Raw genomic sequence first — 13309 nt, forward strand, 5'->3', positions numbered from 1 at the left:
ACCAATTTGAAATTAAAAAGCCGGAAAGTAGGTGAAAACGGCTTGCGTATGTCAGTAGTGTGCTGAGCCCTCTCCAGTGTGAGCCCCAGGGCAGCCTCTCTGTTCCGGCAGTCTCCTCAAAACTGTGTGCAGGCTGATGAGCAGTTGTCACCAGAGCTGTGACTGCTGTTGCTTGGGAGCCCCAACAAATCACTCTACATTGAAAAGGATGCTCAAACTTAAAACGGGGCCCTGTGGCACAGGTCACAGGCACCCTGGTGCAAGTGTAGCCCAGGTGACCCACAGCGCCACGGAGGTCCGCAGGCGGACAGGCCTGAGCCTCCCCCAGCACCCCGTCCCCGTGGCCGGCTCTCCCAGACCTGGCCTCGCACAGTGTCCTCAGCATCCCAGGGACAGCCGGAGGCCCATCCTCCTCTTGCAGGACCCTGCTCAGGGTCTTTTTTTTTTTTTTTTTTTAAGATTTTTTTTTATTTATTTGACAGAGACACAGCAAGAGAGGGAACACAAGCAGAGGGAGTGGGAGAGGGAGAAGCAGGCTTCCCGCCGAGCAGGGAGCCCGATGCGGGGCTTGATCCCAGGACCCTGGGATCATGACTGGAGCTGAAGGCAGACATTTAACCCACTGAACCACCCAGGCGCCCCCCTGCTCAGGGTCTTAATCTTCACTTTCTCAAATTCGTATTCACAGTTATTTCCTTGGCTGCATTTTGTCTGTCTGCCTCCACTATATTTTAAGACCCACGAGGGCCCCGATGATGTCGTGTTTGGCATGGTGCCTGGCACTCGGTAATGTTAGGTAGACCTTACTTGGGGTGACCGAGTGGACAGCTTGAAGAGCAACTGGGAAGATGAGCCGAGTTAGTGGGGAGCCGTGTAGGGAAGGCCCGCTCAGGAGAGCAGCTCCGAGAGCCCCGCACGCTTGCCGCTCCGCACCTGCCTCACTGCACACGAGCCCCCTTCCCTGGCTGGACTCGTCCCTCCAGGCCTCTTGCAGGCTGTCCCTCGGATCTGTCCCGATGCCTGGCCTCCCTGTCCTGCCACTGGTGTCAGGGCAGCTGAGCCCCGCGGTGGCTCTCCCAGCAGACCGCGGGCCTGCTCACTGTGTGGCTTTCAGGGCACAGAGGACAGGCTGCAGGCAGGCTGTGCTGGGGGCGGGTAAGGGATGTGCAGTGCTGGGGCCTGGGCGCCGTGGCTTCCACGGGAGCAGAACGGGAGGCGCCGACCGTGGGGAACTTGAGAAAACTTGCCCTGAACCAAATAAAGAGCAGTTGTGTTTTGAGAAGTTCAGTCGCTGCTGATTTCGTTGCAAGCGAACGAAATCTCTCCCTCTCTTTCGGGGAGAAGAGAATTTGTTGCTACTGCTTGGTGTAGGTGTAGATTCATCGAGTGGTTCTCACCTGAGTTCAGGAGAACTCACTTCCCACCTGCCTTCTAATGTAATTTTGTACACGTAAAGTCTGCTTCGCTTCTTAAATACTCAATCAGTAGTTCATTTCCATAGACCAACATTTCTTTACCTTCTGCATAAACATCTTCAGCACCACGCTGATTGCCGCCCAAGTCCTTCCCATGTGGCGGGAACAGCTGCGGTACAGGGTCCTTTCTTCCAAACTGTTGCCAGCAAAACTTCCACTAACAGGAAACTCATGTCAGCTTCTTGTTTCATCCAGAGCAGCCCTGTGGAATGGCCAGATCCATTAATACTTGCTTTCCCCAAAGGCTCATATTGAGAGTACCTCGTTGAATTTGATGGAACTTAAGTAAGCCATGATGGATGACAGAACAGAACAGGAGATGTGTGTGCCTAAGTTACCAAGAATAATTTGCAAGATATTTTAAGTTTCTGTCTCTTTGATCCTAGTAGTGCCGGAGACACATCTTTAAAAACACTGTACCAGTAAAACCAAACAGTCAAAGCCAACCTGAGGAATGGTCCAGAAGTGTCACAAAGCTGTCCCAGCCGGAGGACACAGAGGAGACATGAGTAAATGCATTGTGAGGCCCTGCAGGGGTGTTAGTGGGCAGCCCAGTGGGATCAGAGTTGAAGCCGAGGTTTAGGAGCTAGTCCCGGTGTTCTACACAAGCGTGCTAGTGTCCCGTGAGAGGTTGGCCACAGGGGAGCAGGGTAAGGGGCGTTAAGGGGGCTCTGAGTCCTGTCCTTGCAGCTTTTGTGTAAATCTAAAAAATGAGGTAGCAACTAGAAGAGCCAAATTTCAATTTATTTGAATATAACTCACAGTAGAAATCTAATTTAAGAAGTAGTGATGCTAAGAGGTCAGTAGTTCACAGTCCTTGGAAGCATCTGTACACTTCCCAAGTAATAAAAGTGGTTTCCTAGAGCACTGTCAGGAACACTTAGTTTCATTCTCAGAGAAAATAGTCCTCATTCTCATTTTTAAGATTAACAGGTGACCATTGCAGGCTTAACATTATTATCAAGCACAGAAATGCCTGGTTTAGCGGTCGTTCGCATTCATCAGTTCCTGACTTCTGCGTGCCAGAAGGCGTGGGGATGCCAGGGGGAGTGGACTGACAGATGAACAGATAACGAAGGTGTGGTGTATTACTCAGCCATAAAAAGAAAGGAAGAAGTCTTGCCATTTGTGACAACACGGATGGACTTCAGGGCATTATGCCACATGAAATAAGTCAGAAAATGACAAACACTCTATGATCCCACATTTTAAATGTAAAATCTAAAAACAAAAAAAACCCGAGCCCATAAATAGAACAAACTGATGGTTGCCTGAGGTGGGGGGGTGGTAGGTTGCTGTAACGGGTGAAGGTGGTCAGAGATACAGACTCCCAGTTATAAAATAAATAAGTCATGGGGATGTCATGTACATGCAACTAGGGTTAATGATACTATAGTGCATATTCGAAAGTTGCCAAAAGAGTAAATCTTAAAATTTCTCATCACCAGAAAATAAAATTGGTAACTGTGTGAGGTGATGGATGTTCACTAGACTCACTGGGGTGATCATTTCACAATGTGTACAAATACTGAATCACTGTGTTATGCACCCGAAACTAATACAGTGTTATATGTCAGATATATCTCAGTTAAAAAACACACTTTGCATGCACTGTTAATACATCTGTATTTAGCATTTGGTGGGTGGGTGGGTGAAAGAATTCGATTAATGTCTTCTCTACCTGTTACTCTTTTATTGCAAATTTTCTTTAGCATTACGTTATATAACCTTTTCATCTGGGAAGCCCTGCAAGTTCATTGCTGCTAGCAGCATCTCATAAATATTAGGCTGACTAATAAAAATTACTTCATTGTTCACAGTGGCTAAATTGTAGCGATTTCTCATGATCTAGCCTAATAACACTGCTTCATTCCGAGGAAGTATCACTTTCTGGGTAGTTTTTTCTCTGTAGAGGAATTGGTTTCGAATTGAACAGCATTCATAGATAGACGTCTTGTTTCCTAAATCCAGGCAAACACAAAGCGAGAGTTGAAAGTATAAGTAGGACAGAATGTGACGCACAACAGTCTTGCTTGCTCCAGCCAGTTCTGGAAGTGTATTGATTAACACTGGGAGAGTCCAGGAGGTTATATCTTGTGGAATTGTTTCCTCGCTGAGACAGTGGGGAAGAAACGGTGCCACAAGATCCTTCTCACAGAAACGAATCTGGGGCTCCTCTTAGACAGCAGGGTTTTCTAGAAAGTTCTTGTCCGGCATTGGACATGAGGCTTGGAGCAATGTGGAAGGGCAGACTGTGGGAAAGTGTGGGCACTCCCTCCTGACCAGGGGCCGCAGTGGTTGCCGGGAGCCAGGGTCGTTTGTGTGAGCACAGGAAACTAGTCCTGAGTGGATCCTGGGGCCACCCTCATCCCCGAGAGACTTCTGCTGTGCAGGGGCCGCGTGCGAGAGCAGCCTTCAGGGGGCTCACACCTCTCCGCACATTCGGCTGCCTGAGACTGATGTGGGACAAATGCGGGAAACCTGTGCCTCAGACTCTCTGTGTTGATACACATTCACAGTTGTCACTTTCAGGGCCATCCCAGCAACTCAGAAATTCCCAGCAGGTAAATGCTGAGGTGCGGGGGTCCCCAGCTGGGTGTTGGGGATGAAGCAGGAGTGCTGGAGTGATGGCTTCCATCCCATCGTAGAGTCGCAGAAGCCGGGCACTCTTTGGTGTTCCTTGACCCTCAGGACACACTGTTTCGAGCCTCAGGGAAAGGTCAGAAGGCAGAGTCTTGCCCCCGGAGAGCACTGAGGGCAGAGCCCTGAGGGCGTGAGGCTGATGCAGGAGGAGGGCGGAGGAGCAGGGCCTGGCCTCACATTCCTGCCTCACGCCCCAAGCGGTCCTCCTGCTGGCGGTGGGTGGAGGGACAGAACACGCAGGGGAAGCAGGGTGGGGGCAGTCCTGTCATGGGGCAGTGGGGCAGGACCCACAAGGACTCAGAGGCTGTCCGCATTTACCTGTCACATGTGAGCTCTTTTTTTACAACCAGCTTTGTAAGGTTAAAAAAAAAAAAAGCCTGGAAAGCAGGTCTGCCCAGCAACATCATTGAATTTGCTGTAATAAAGGACCAACCCCGTGTGAGGCTCCTGAGCACACTTGTTCCCTCCCTCATAATTTCAGCAGCTGTCTTCTACCAAAACTTCTGGCTGCAATTTTCGGTGCTACACAGAAGGTGAAGGATAATGGGATGGGACAGTGTCCTTTCTTTGTTCTTGAACCTGCCCATCCCTTTAAGATACTTGTTAGGCACCCAGTGTGTGCCGCGTGCCGTGTGCTGGCCAGGCTCCCGCCATAACCAGGGCTTGTTTGAAATGCTGGGGTGGCCGCAAGGCCCATCGGGAGCCCTGTCCTCATGCCTGCACCCCCGATGCCCTGGTCACTCGGCTATAGCTTCAGCCCCCAAGCTGACGGCCTCCAGGAGGGGGAGTGATGCTCTCAGCGGGACTGCAGACACTGGCGCCAGGCTGCTCGGGCTTCAGTCCTGGCTCTGCCGTGCAGCTCTGAGATTTGGGGTCTTTGTTGTCTCTGTGCCTCTGTTTCCTCATTTGTAAGATGGGTGTGACAGACGAACTTCTCTCTGAGGGTGCTGCAGAGATAGAGGGAGGCTGGAGATGAGAAAGCAGCTGTGCCCTCCCTGAGCCTCCCTAAGTGGCCTGTGATGACACGGCCCCTGACTTGGCTGCCACTCTCGGGCTGAACCTGTTCATCCGCCACTCTTCCCCCCTGACCCCTGTGGCCTTGAGGCATCTCATGCTCAATATTTGCATGGTTAGATGATTCAGTTTCCTCAGTTCCCAAGGGTTGAAGCTGCAGAGTGAGGTGATCCAGGTCATGTTTTAAAAAGAGCACCTGGCGACAGTGTGTCAGGTAAGCAGGTGGTACTCCCCGGGGGCTGTCACAGAGGTTCAGGCAGAGGTGGAGCTGGCATGGTGGAAAGCATTAAAGAACACCACGTGCTTTTTGTGAAAGCACTTGAAAGCACTTGCAGGACTTGGGGGTTTGAGGCTTAAGGGGTTAGGGGAAAGAGGGGTTGGGGCTGCCACCTAGGTTTCTACCTTAAGCAGCTGGGAGATCGGCCGAGATGGGGGTGCTGAGCCTGGAGGGCAGTCAGGAGTTCTCTTCGTGGCCTGTCAGCTTTCGGATGTGTGGGAAGTCCAGTGGAGATCTCAGGTGGGCGTGTGGATGTGTGTAAGTCTGATGCTCAAGATGAGACTTCAGCTGCTCGGCTTTAAAGAGAGACTTCTGTCTCACCATTTCAGAGAGAAACCTCTTTGGGTGACATTTTTGAAAGCACTGCACAAATGAGCAGGTGTAAGTGTAGAATATTGTCAATTGTTTCTAAACAAGTGGCTGGTTGGGAATTGGCTACAAGGCAGAGAATTGGCTTCTTTTCTGGACCTCTTTGACATGTTTTTAATCGCTGCATGTCATTACTCATCTGCTCTGAGTGAAAGTGTTCCTCTTAGAGGCATGAGTGACTATATCAACTTCTAATTAACGTTAATAAAAATGATTTGTCACTGTGTTCTAGTCCCCATCCTCCTTAGACAACCATCCTTTGTGGCTGCTGCCATATTCTAGTTTATGGTGTCCTGCACACGTAGGAAGAGTTGGAGGGCATTCTGGGGCTTTCTGTGCACTGGTTTTCTCCTTCGATGGGCGTGTGAGCACCCAGCGGCAATATGCCCTGCCTCAGGCCGTTGAAATCAAAGAAGTCAGAGCTGTCTTCCCGCTTACATGCTAGGGAGTGAAGTGTCCTCAGTTACAGGACAGACAGACCAGATTTTATTTCCATTTTCTCTATCTCAGCATTGTTAGGTTGGAGTTGCACTCTTACTCAGGTCTTCGTGGCCAGCCTACACGCTCCTGGCGGACAGCCGGACCTAATAGGCCACAAGAATATTTGCAAAGCCTGAAGTCAGAACAACTATCATGTGCCATCTCAGCCCGTGACAAGAGTGGCCTTTTCAGGCCCTTGGCTCATGGCCAGTGCTTAGATGGGCATTCCCCAAAATAGGTTTCCCAGACTTTTCTTTCCTGAGCATCCAAAGCTAACTGTTCATATTCTCTGCCAGTGAAGCCTTGCTAACCTTGAGCCCTAATCCTCCTCAGAACACCTGCAGTTCCACTGCCCTACTCACCCGTCGGAGCCCCAGCCCGGGTTCACACCAGCCCTTGGCCTACTGACCTGGCTGCAGCCTTCTCTCCTTTCCCGCCTCCACTTGGTTGGTGGGAGCCATCTGTGAATCCGTCAGCTGGTGGGCTCTGACAGTGCTGTCCCCAGCCCTGCCCTCTCCTGAGCTCCAGATCTGTATGCAGCTGTCTCCCTGATGGTTCAGGTCCAGATGTAAGCATCGCGCCCATGTCCAGAGTCGGGGTGACTTTCTTTTCACCAAGCTGCCCCTTCTGTTGCCCCCGCGTTCCATCCAGAAACCTCATCCTTCATCCTGCCCTGGTGCTTGTTTTCCTGCTGTCCCGCATACGGTCGCCCGAGCGTCCCAAAGGTGCCTGGCTCCCTCCTTCGCCACCACCTCAGGGTCTGTGCCACTAGTGTTTCTCGGGCGGTCCATTCCAGGATCCTGGCTGTTCTTTTTGCTTCTCACACCCTCCCCCACACACACCCTCCGTGCAAGAGCAGCGCGAGCCTTTAAAATGAAGGTCATGTTGCAACACCTGTTCCCTCAGCTCGTTGAACCCTGTCGTCGGCCTGCCCGGCCTCTCGCACTGTCCGCTTCATCCCCAGTAAGTGTAGGCTGCTGGGACTCTGTCCCACCCTTTGACCACAGGGCCTAGCTGTCAGCTCACTCTCTGCAGTGTCCCAGATCCAGTAAACCTTTGACCACACGGGGGCCTTCAAGCCACTGCAGTGGGCTGTCACCTCCGTGTGCCACTCCCTGGTGGGCCACCCCCTAGCTGCCCAAGCAGCCACATCTCCCTGACCTGCTAAGATGGGCATGCTCTGGGGGATGAGGCCCTTCCCCTCCTCCCCCTCTGCCACCCCCAGTCTTCTCCGGTCTGCTGGCTCTGATTCCTGTCTGAGTGCACCTCACACCGAGCTGTCATCTGGGCCCCGGGTCTCCTGCGAGACCTTCACCTGCCAACCGGCTTCCCCACAGGCCTACCGTTTCAGTTCGTTGTAACTCCTACCTCTCAGCACATGTTGTTGGTTCTGGTTTTCAGCATAAATCTGCTTCTCACCCCTTTCTGCTTCTATGCTCGTGTAGACTCTGCTCACCTCTCACCTAGATTACTTCTGTAGCCTCCTTCTTGGTCTCTCCTGCTGCCTTCATACCGTTCACAGCACGGCAGCCGATGTGTTGGATCACGTCACTCTCCCCAAGGTGCCCAGGGACTTTGTCTCTTCCCAGGATGGAAGCCGGGTGCTTCCTGTGGCTGGCTCCTCACAGCCTTCTTCCGCAGACCTCATCCGGCATCCTTTCCCCACAGGCCTCCCTGGGCTGCTGCTGACGCACCATGGGCTATGGGCTTGCTGCCTGGAGGGCCCTTCCCTCCACCATCCAGATGCTTGTGGTGCATAAATAGAATGCTCAAATGTGCAAAAATGGTCTGGGAGATCACCTATGATCCCCCTACACAGAAAAGGAGCATAGTTTCTGTGCTCTCCTTCTCTGTGTGTGGATACGTGTGTGAGTCCCCTCAACGGTGCTCTCCTTTTAAAGGCATCTGTACGCACATACAGATAGTTTCACCAAATTCTCTCACCGAATACCACAATAGGGATTTTCACATCAGTAAATTCGTTCCACACAATGGTCTTGCGGGCTCATACAACATAGGCAGACGTATTATGAGGCATATAACCCAACTGCTACTATAAATAGTTCTGCACTGAACCTCCTCGTTGCTGAGTCTTTGTGGAGTTCATTAATCATTTCTAAAGACTAGTGCCTTGGAATTTAATTTCTGGATCCAGAGTTGTAGGTTTTTTGAGGGTATTTTTATCCGTGCTGCCAAATGCTCTTCAGAAAGGTTGTATCGACTTACCCTCCTAACAGTGGGGTATGTGAGTGCCTTCCCATCTAAGCTTTTGCCAGCTCCCCATCATGTGCATAGATAGTACGTGTTTTTTATTTTATTTTTTATGTTTAATTTTTAAAGATAGTATGTGTTTTTTAATGCCTAATTTTTCACCACATGTTCTAATAAGCAAATTATTACCTTCTAAATTTCTTTTTAAGAAGTAAAGCTTGGAATCACTGAACTGTGTACTTAAAAAGGGCTAGGATGCTATTATCTTATACTGTGTGCATTTTATTACAGCTACTTAAAAAAGGATATAGGCTTTGGCAAATAATGGCATTTCATAGTAATGTGAATATAGGTTGGAGCGAGCGGTGGGAGGGAAAGAGAGCTTTGACATTCGCTATTGTTGTGGTGCGTTGTTGACTGTAAAATGATTTTTGTGATTTTATCATGCAGGCCAAAACACTAAGAAAGCTGATCCAACAGACATTTAGACAGTTTGCCAATCTTAACAGAGAAGAAAGTATTCTGAAGTTCTTTGAGATCCTCTCCCCAGTGTACAGATTTGATAAAGAATGCTTCAAGTGTGCTCTGGGTGTAAGTATGGACACATGGGAAATGGTGAACTGGGTTTCATTTCTTTTGCTTTTTCTTATCCATGTATGTCTAAATTTCTGATTGAAATCTGATTTGTCACATTTTTAACAACATGGAAATGTTTGTCATTTTACAGTGGGGAAAAAATGAAAAGAGAAAACGTATTAATGTGAGGATGAATTCATCTTTTTTTAAAAGCATACCCTGTGTTGATAATTGGATTTTTTTATTCCAGCCCAGTGATTTGTTAATGAACTGTTCTCTCTGGGCTAGTTTAACCTATTCAAATAATCTTTCCAAAGAAACCATTAGCTTCAGACCCACCAGATACTGGGTCAGTGAAGTTACAGACATTTTGTAGTACTCGGTTGGATAGATGAATGGCAAGCTGAACCAGCCCCCCACCTCCACCCCCCCTTGGTCCTTTAATGTGTCCATGTTTTCATCTAAAATATTTCTTTTTTCTTCTGGGACCTTTGTCATTACCTGTTTCACCCTTCAAAAGTCAAGCTGGATTATTTCGGTAGAACTGGCAATTGGCCCAGAAGAAGGAATCAGTTACCTCACGGACAAGGGGTGCAACGTAAGTCTGCTTTGGTGACATCTCGGGGCTGCCTGTGCACGGACACTCCTCACGCTGGACCTGAGTGCAGACAAAGATGAATCCTGCCCCTTCCCAGTCTCTAACCCCTACCCCGAGAGGGGCTGCTGTCCTGAGTTCTGCATCATTGATGAACTCTTCAGTAAATGCTTCAGCGTCCGCTGAGTATTCACAGAGAAAAACCAGGGTATTCTCAGCTCTTTCACACACTTAACAAAACCCATTCCAGATGCAATATTGATCTACATGTGAAAGGCAGATGATAAAAGTCATAGAAGAAAACATAGAATATCTTTATAAATTTGGGGTAGGCAGAGATTCCTTAAACAGGACTTAAAAAGTGCTAACTCTAAAAGACAATTCTGATAAATTAGAGTACATTGAACTCTTCTCATCAAAAGATAGTAGAAAGGCAAGCCAGGTATTTGCATTAATGTATTTGACAATAGTCTCCTAAGCCAGGATAAAGATTGGCAGTAAATCATTAAGGGCAGATGACCCAAGAGGATAGCCAAATAGTCTAGAGATAAATGAGAAGGTGTTAAGCCTCGGAGTCATCAGATACGTGCAGTGTGGTGCTATTATGTGTCTACTAGGATGGCTAAAATGAGAAAGAGCTGTAAATACCAAGTGTTGACAAGAGGGTGGCCCCGCTGGAGCTTTCCTACGCAGATGGCAAGAGCAGCCATTGGTGTGACCTCTCCAGGACAGTCTATGACCTTATCTGTTTTCACTACTTACAGATTGTTGTAGTCCTAGCCTTGAGGTTTGATTTGTGGTCTGCTGGATTTTCTTGCAATGTTGTCTCTGTCCTGTTTACATGTAAGCCTTTAACCCACCTGGAATCCACCCAGAGTCCTCAGGTGAGGTCACAGGTGGGGCCCTGAATGCGGTCAATAGAGGCAGGCTCTGGAGGACATGGCCACGGTTGCCACCTTGAGTCACTTTCATGCTAGCCTTGTGACTTGGGCTCCGTCCCTCCACAGATGGCCTGTGTTTCCTCATTGGTAAAATGGCCGTAATAATTTCAGCCACCTAATAGTGTTGGTAAGAGAATTAAATAATGAATTCGATCATGGCCTCACACAAAGGACTCAGGTAGGCATTTGGGTGTCACCACTGTTATGTCATTGCTGTTCAGGTGAGCAGACAGCAGGGTCAGCAAGGTGCATCAAGTCATGTATCTGTTACCTCCTGCGGTGCACCTCGGGATCTTCTGTTCTGTGACACCGTCCAGTTGTCTCTTTCCGCGTCAGCATCATACAACTTGATGTGCCACAGCACACACACAAAAAAATCTTTTCTTTTTAGTATATGTACTGCCGAAGTGATCACAATCTAGACTTTTCTTTCTTTTTTTATATTAACTTTATAAGGACATTAAAGGATATTAGAAGTTACACTAATTTATTTCATCAGGTAAATTGGGGTCTTTTTATGATTTTACATCCTGAAATATTTGAAGCCAGAATGGGAATTGTGTGTTTTTTGGGTGAGGCGGCCTGGGTCTGCGTGGCTCCTGCTGCCACCTCAGTGACTGGTGTGCCAGTGCCCCTCCCCCCCCCCCACAGTGGCACAGCTGCTCGGGGTGTCCACTTCTTGTCGCCTGTCATAACTCGCGTTCTGTTAGCATGTCCTCCGCCAGCCGTGTTTGCAGCTTGTCACCATGGAGCTGTATCTCAGGGTTCTCTCGTCATCTTTCCGGTGACTCCAGTCCTGCGCCTGGTCTCACGCCCCCGCACGTCCGTGGGAGTCTGACTTTCGCAGACGTGCGGACGGCTTGTCTCTTGTAGCGACCCTTTGTGGGCAAGCTCAGAAATCGGGGTGACAGCATTGCCCTTCCTTTTCCTTCATGTTGGCATTGTTCTTGGCAGACCCCCTTTTTCCCAATCTTGTTTGCTTGTTTTTAGGCTTTCTCCTGCAGTTCCCTTGGGATGTTTTTTTCCAATGTAATTTTGTTTACTTTGGAGGCCATTTTCTCGTAGAACTTTTAATGTCTTATTAATGTTGGTAGGTGGTGTTCTCCTTTCACTGTATTTCTATACAGCTTTTATTTCTTTCATCATAGCATTCTTTAGGAGGGTGTTAAATTTCAAGTAGCTCTGAGGGTTTGGGTCTCACTGTTATTATTTCTAATGTTACTGGCCGATGAGCAGAGAACAGGTTTTTTACATGTTAATTGTTGTGAATGTGTTCCAGTCTTCTTTATAGCAAAGCATATGGTTGATTTTTATCAATGTTCTATGGAAAAAATGTCTATTTTCTCTTTGAGACTATGAGGATCTCTGTCCTGTGAAGTGAAAGTTGCTGTTGTATAAAGTAGAAGGAAGCTAGGATGGGGGGTGTCAGGATAGAGCCCCGGAAGTCCCTATAAAATCTGCCCTGCTTGCGTTTCTGCCTGCCATACCCACCCTCCCGTCCCTTGCCTTCCGTGGGTGAACATCATGCTCTGGTAAGACCGCCCCTGGCTGTGTAGCAGCCCCCCTGTCTCTTCTGCTCTCTTTCCAGCACCAGTAAATGCTTCCAATCTACTGGGCCATTCCTGTTAGCATAGAAAAATGTGTAATCTCTCTCATCCTAAAAATGTCCTCCCTCAAACCCATATCCCCTTCACTGTCCCTGCCAGGGAGTGAGCCCACGTTTCCTCTTTGCTTTATTGCAAAAGTTCTTGGCACGTGGCCGTTGAGAACCTGGTGGCGCGTGGCTGCCCCAAGCCGAGCTGCTCTAAGTGCACCGCCTGGGTTTCTCCCATTCTCTCTTTGGCCCCTGCCGGCACCCCAGCATCCGCCCAGCCTCCACCGGGGGGACAGTGACCCTCATGCAGCGGAGCCCCCTCGGTACTTCTGAGTCCTTAGCTACTTCACCCGACTTCTAGGTCACCTTATTCTCCAGTGCTGCTCAATACAAGTATGATGCAAGCTGCCTATGGACTTTTCTTTTCTTTTCTTTTTTTTTAAAGATTTTATTTATTTATTTGACAGAGAGACACAGCGAGAGAGGGAACACAAGCAGGGGGAGTGGGAGAGGGAGAAGCAGGCTTCCCACGGAGCAGGGAGCCCGATGGTGGGGCTCGATCCCCGGACCCCGGGACCATGACCTGAGCCGAAGGCAGACGCTCAACGCCTGAGCCCCCCAGGCGCCCTGCCTATGGACTTTTCAGTGTTCTGGTAAAACCACATTTTAAAAGGTGAAATGAATTTTAAAAACGTATCTTATGTATCCCAGTATATCCAAGGTACCATCACTTCAAGGTACCATGCATATAAAAGTTATGGAGATATTTTATACTCTTTTTATCATAGCGAGTCTTTGGAATAGGCATGGATTCTGCATTTTCATCGCCCCTCAGTTTGGACTAGCCGCGAACCACCAGCTGCTCAGTAGCCACACGCGGCTTCCCGCTACCGTAGACAGCCCAGCTCTGCAGGCTCCTCTGCACACACTTGCCCTCTCTTGGGGCCCGTAATGCCTACTTCTGTGCCTTGTCTGGAGCGCTGCATTGGCCAGTCTGCATGTGTGTGTGCAGCTGCTTGGTGCTGGGCAGTGAGCCGGAAGCCAGGGCCCAGCGCAGGGTGAAATCCACATGGTCCTGACTTCATGGGGCCCAGGGCCCACTCTCGTTCTCAGGGAGACTTGTTCTGAGTGAGG

The 13309-nt window shown here is 49.2% G+C and overlaps 1 protein-coding gene across 4 annotated transcripts in view; it reads left to right on the forward strand.

Annotated features, from left to right (window-relative positions):
• The window catches only part of PTK2 (protein tyrosine kinase 2), a 254738-nt gene that overhangs the window by 136838 nt on the left and 104591 nt on the right, over positions 1-13309 (forward strand). For all 4 annotated transcript variants that reach the window (XM_088022737.1, XM_088022738.1, XM_028105631.1 and 1 more), the window contains 2 exons: positions 8920-9060; positions 9566-9643. In XM_088022737.1, the coding sequence (XP_087878863.1) occupies positions 8920-9060; positions 9566-9643 (219 nt within the window). The remainder of the gene's footprint in view (positions 1-8919; positions 9061-9565; positions 9644-13309) is intronic.

This window comes from Eumetopias jubatus, unplaced genomic scaffold (assembly GCF_037043125.1).
Source record: "Eumetopias jubatus isolate StellerSeaLion01/CBP00866 unplaced genomic scaffold, mEumJub1_p1.0 scaffold_4, whole genome shotgun sequence".
Lineage (NCBI taxonomy): Eukaryota > Metazoa > Chordata > Mammalia > Carnivora > Otariidae > Eumetopias > Eumetopias jubatus.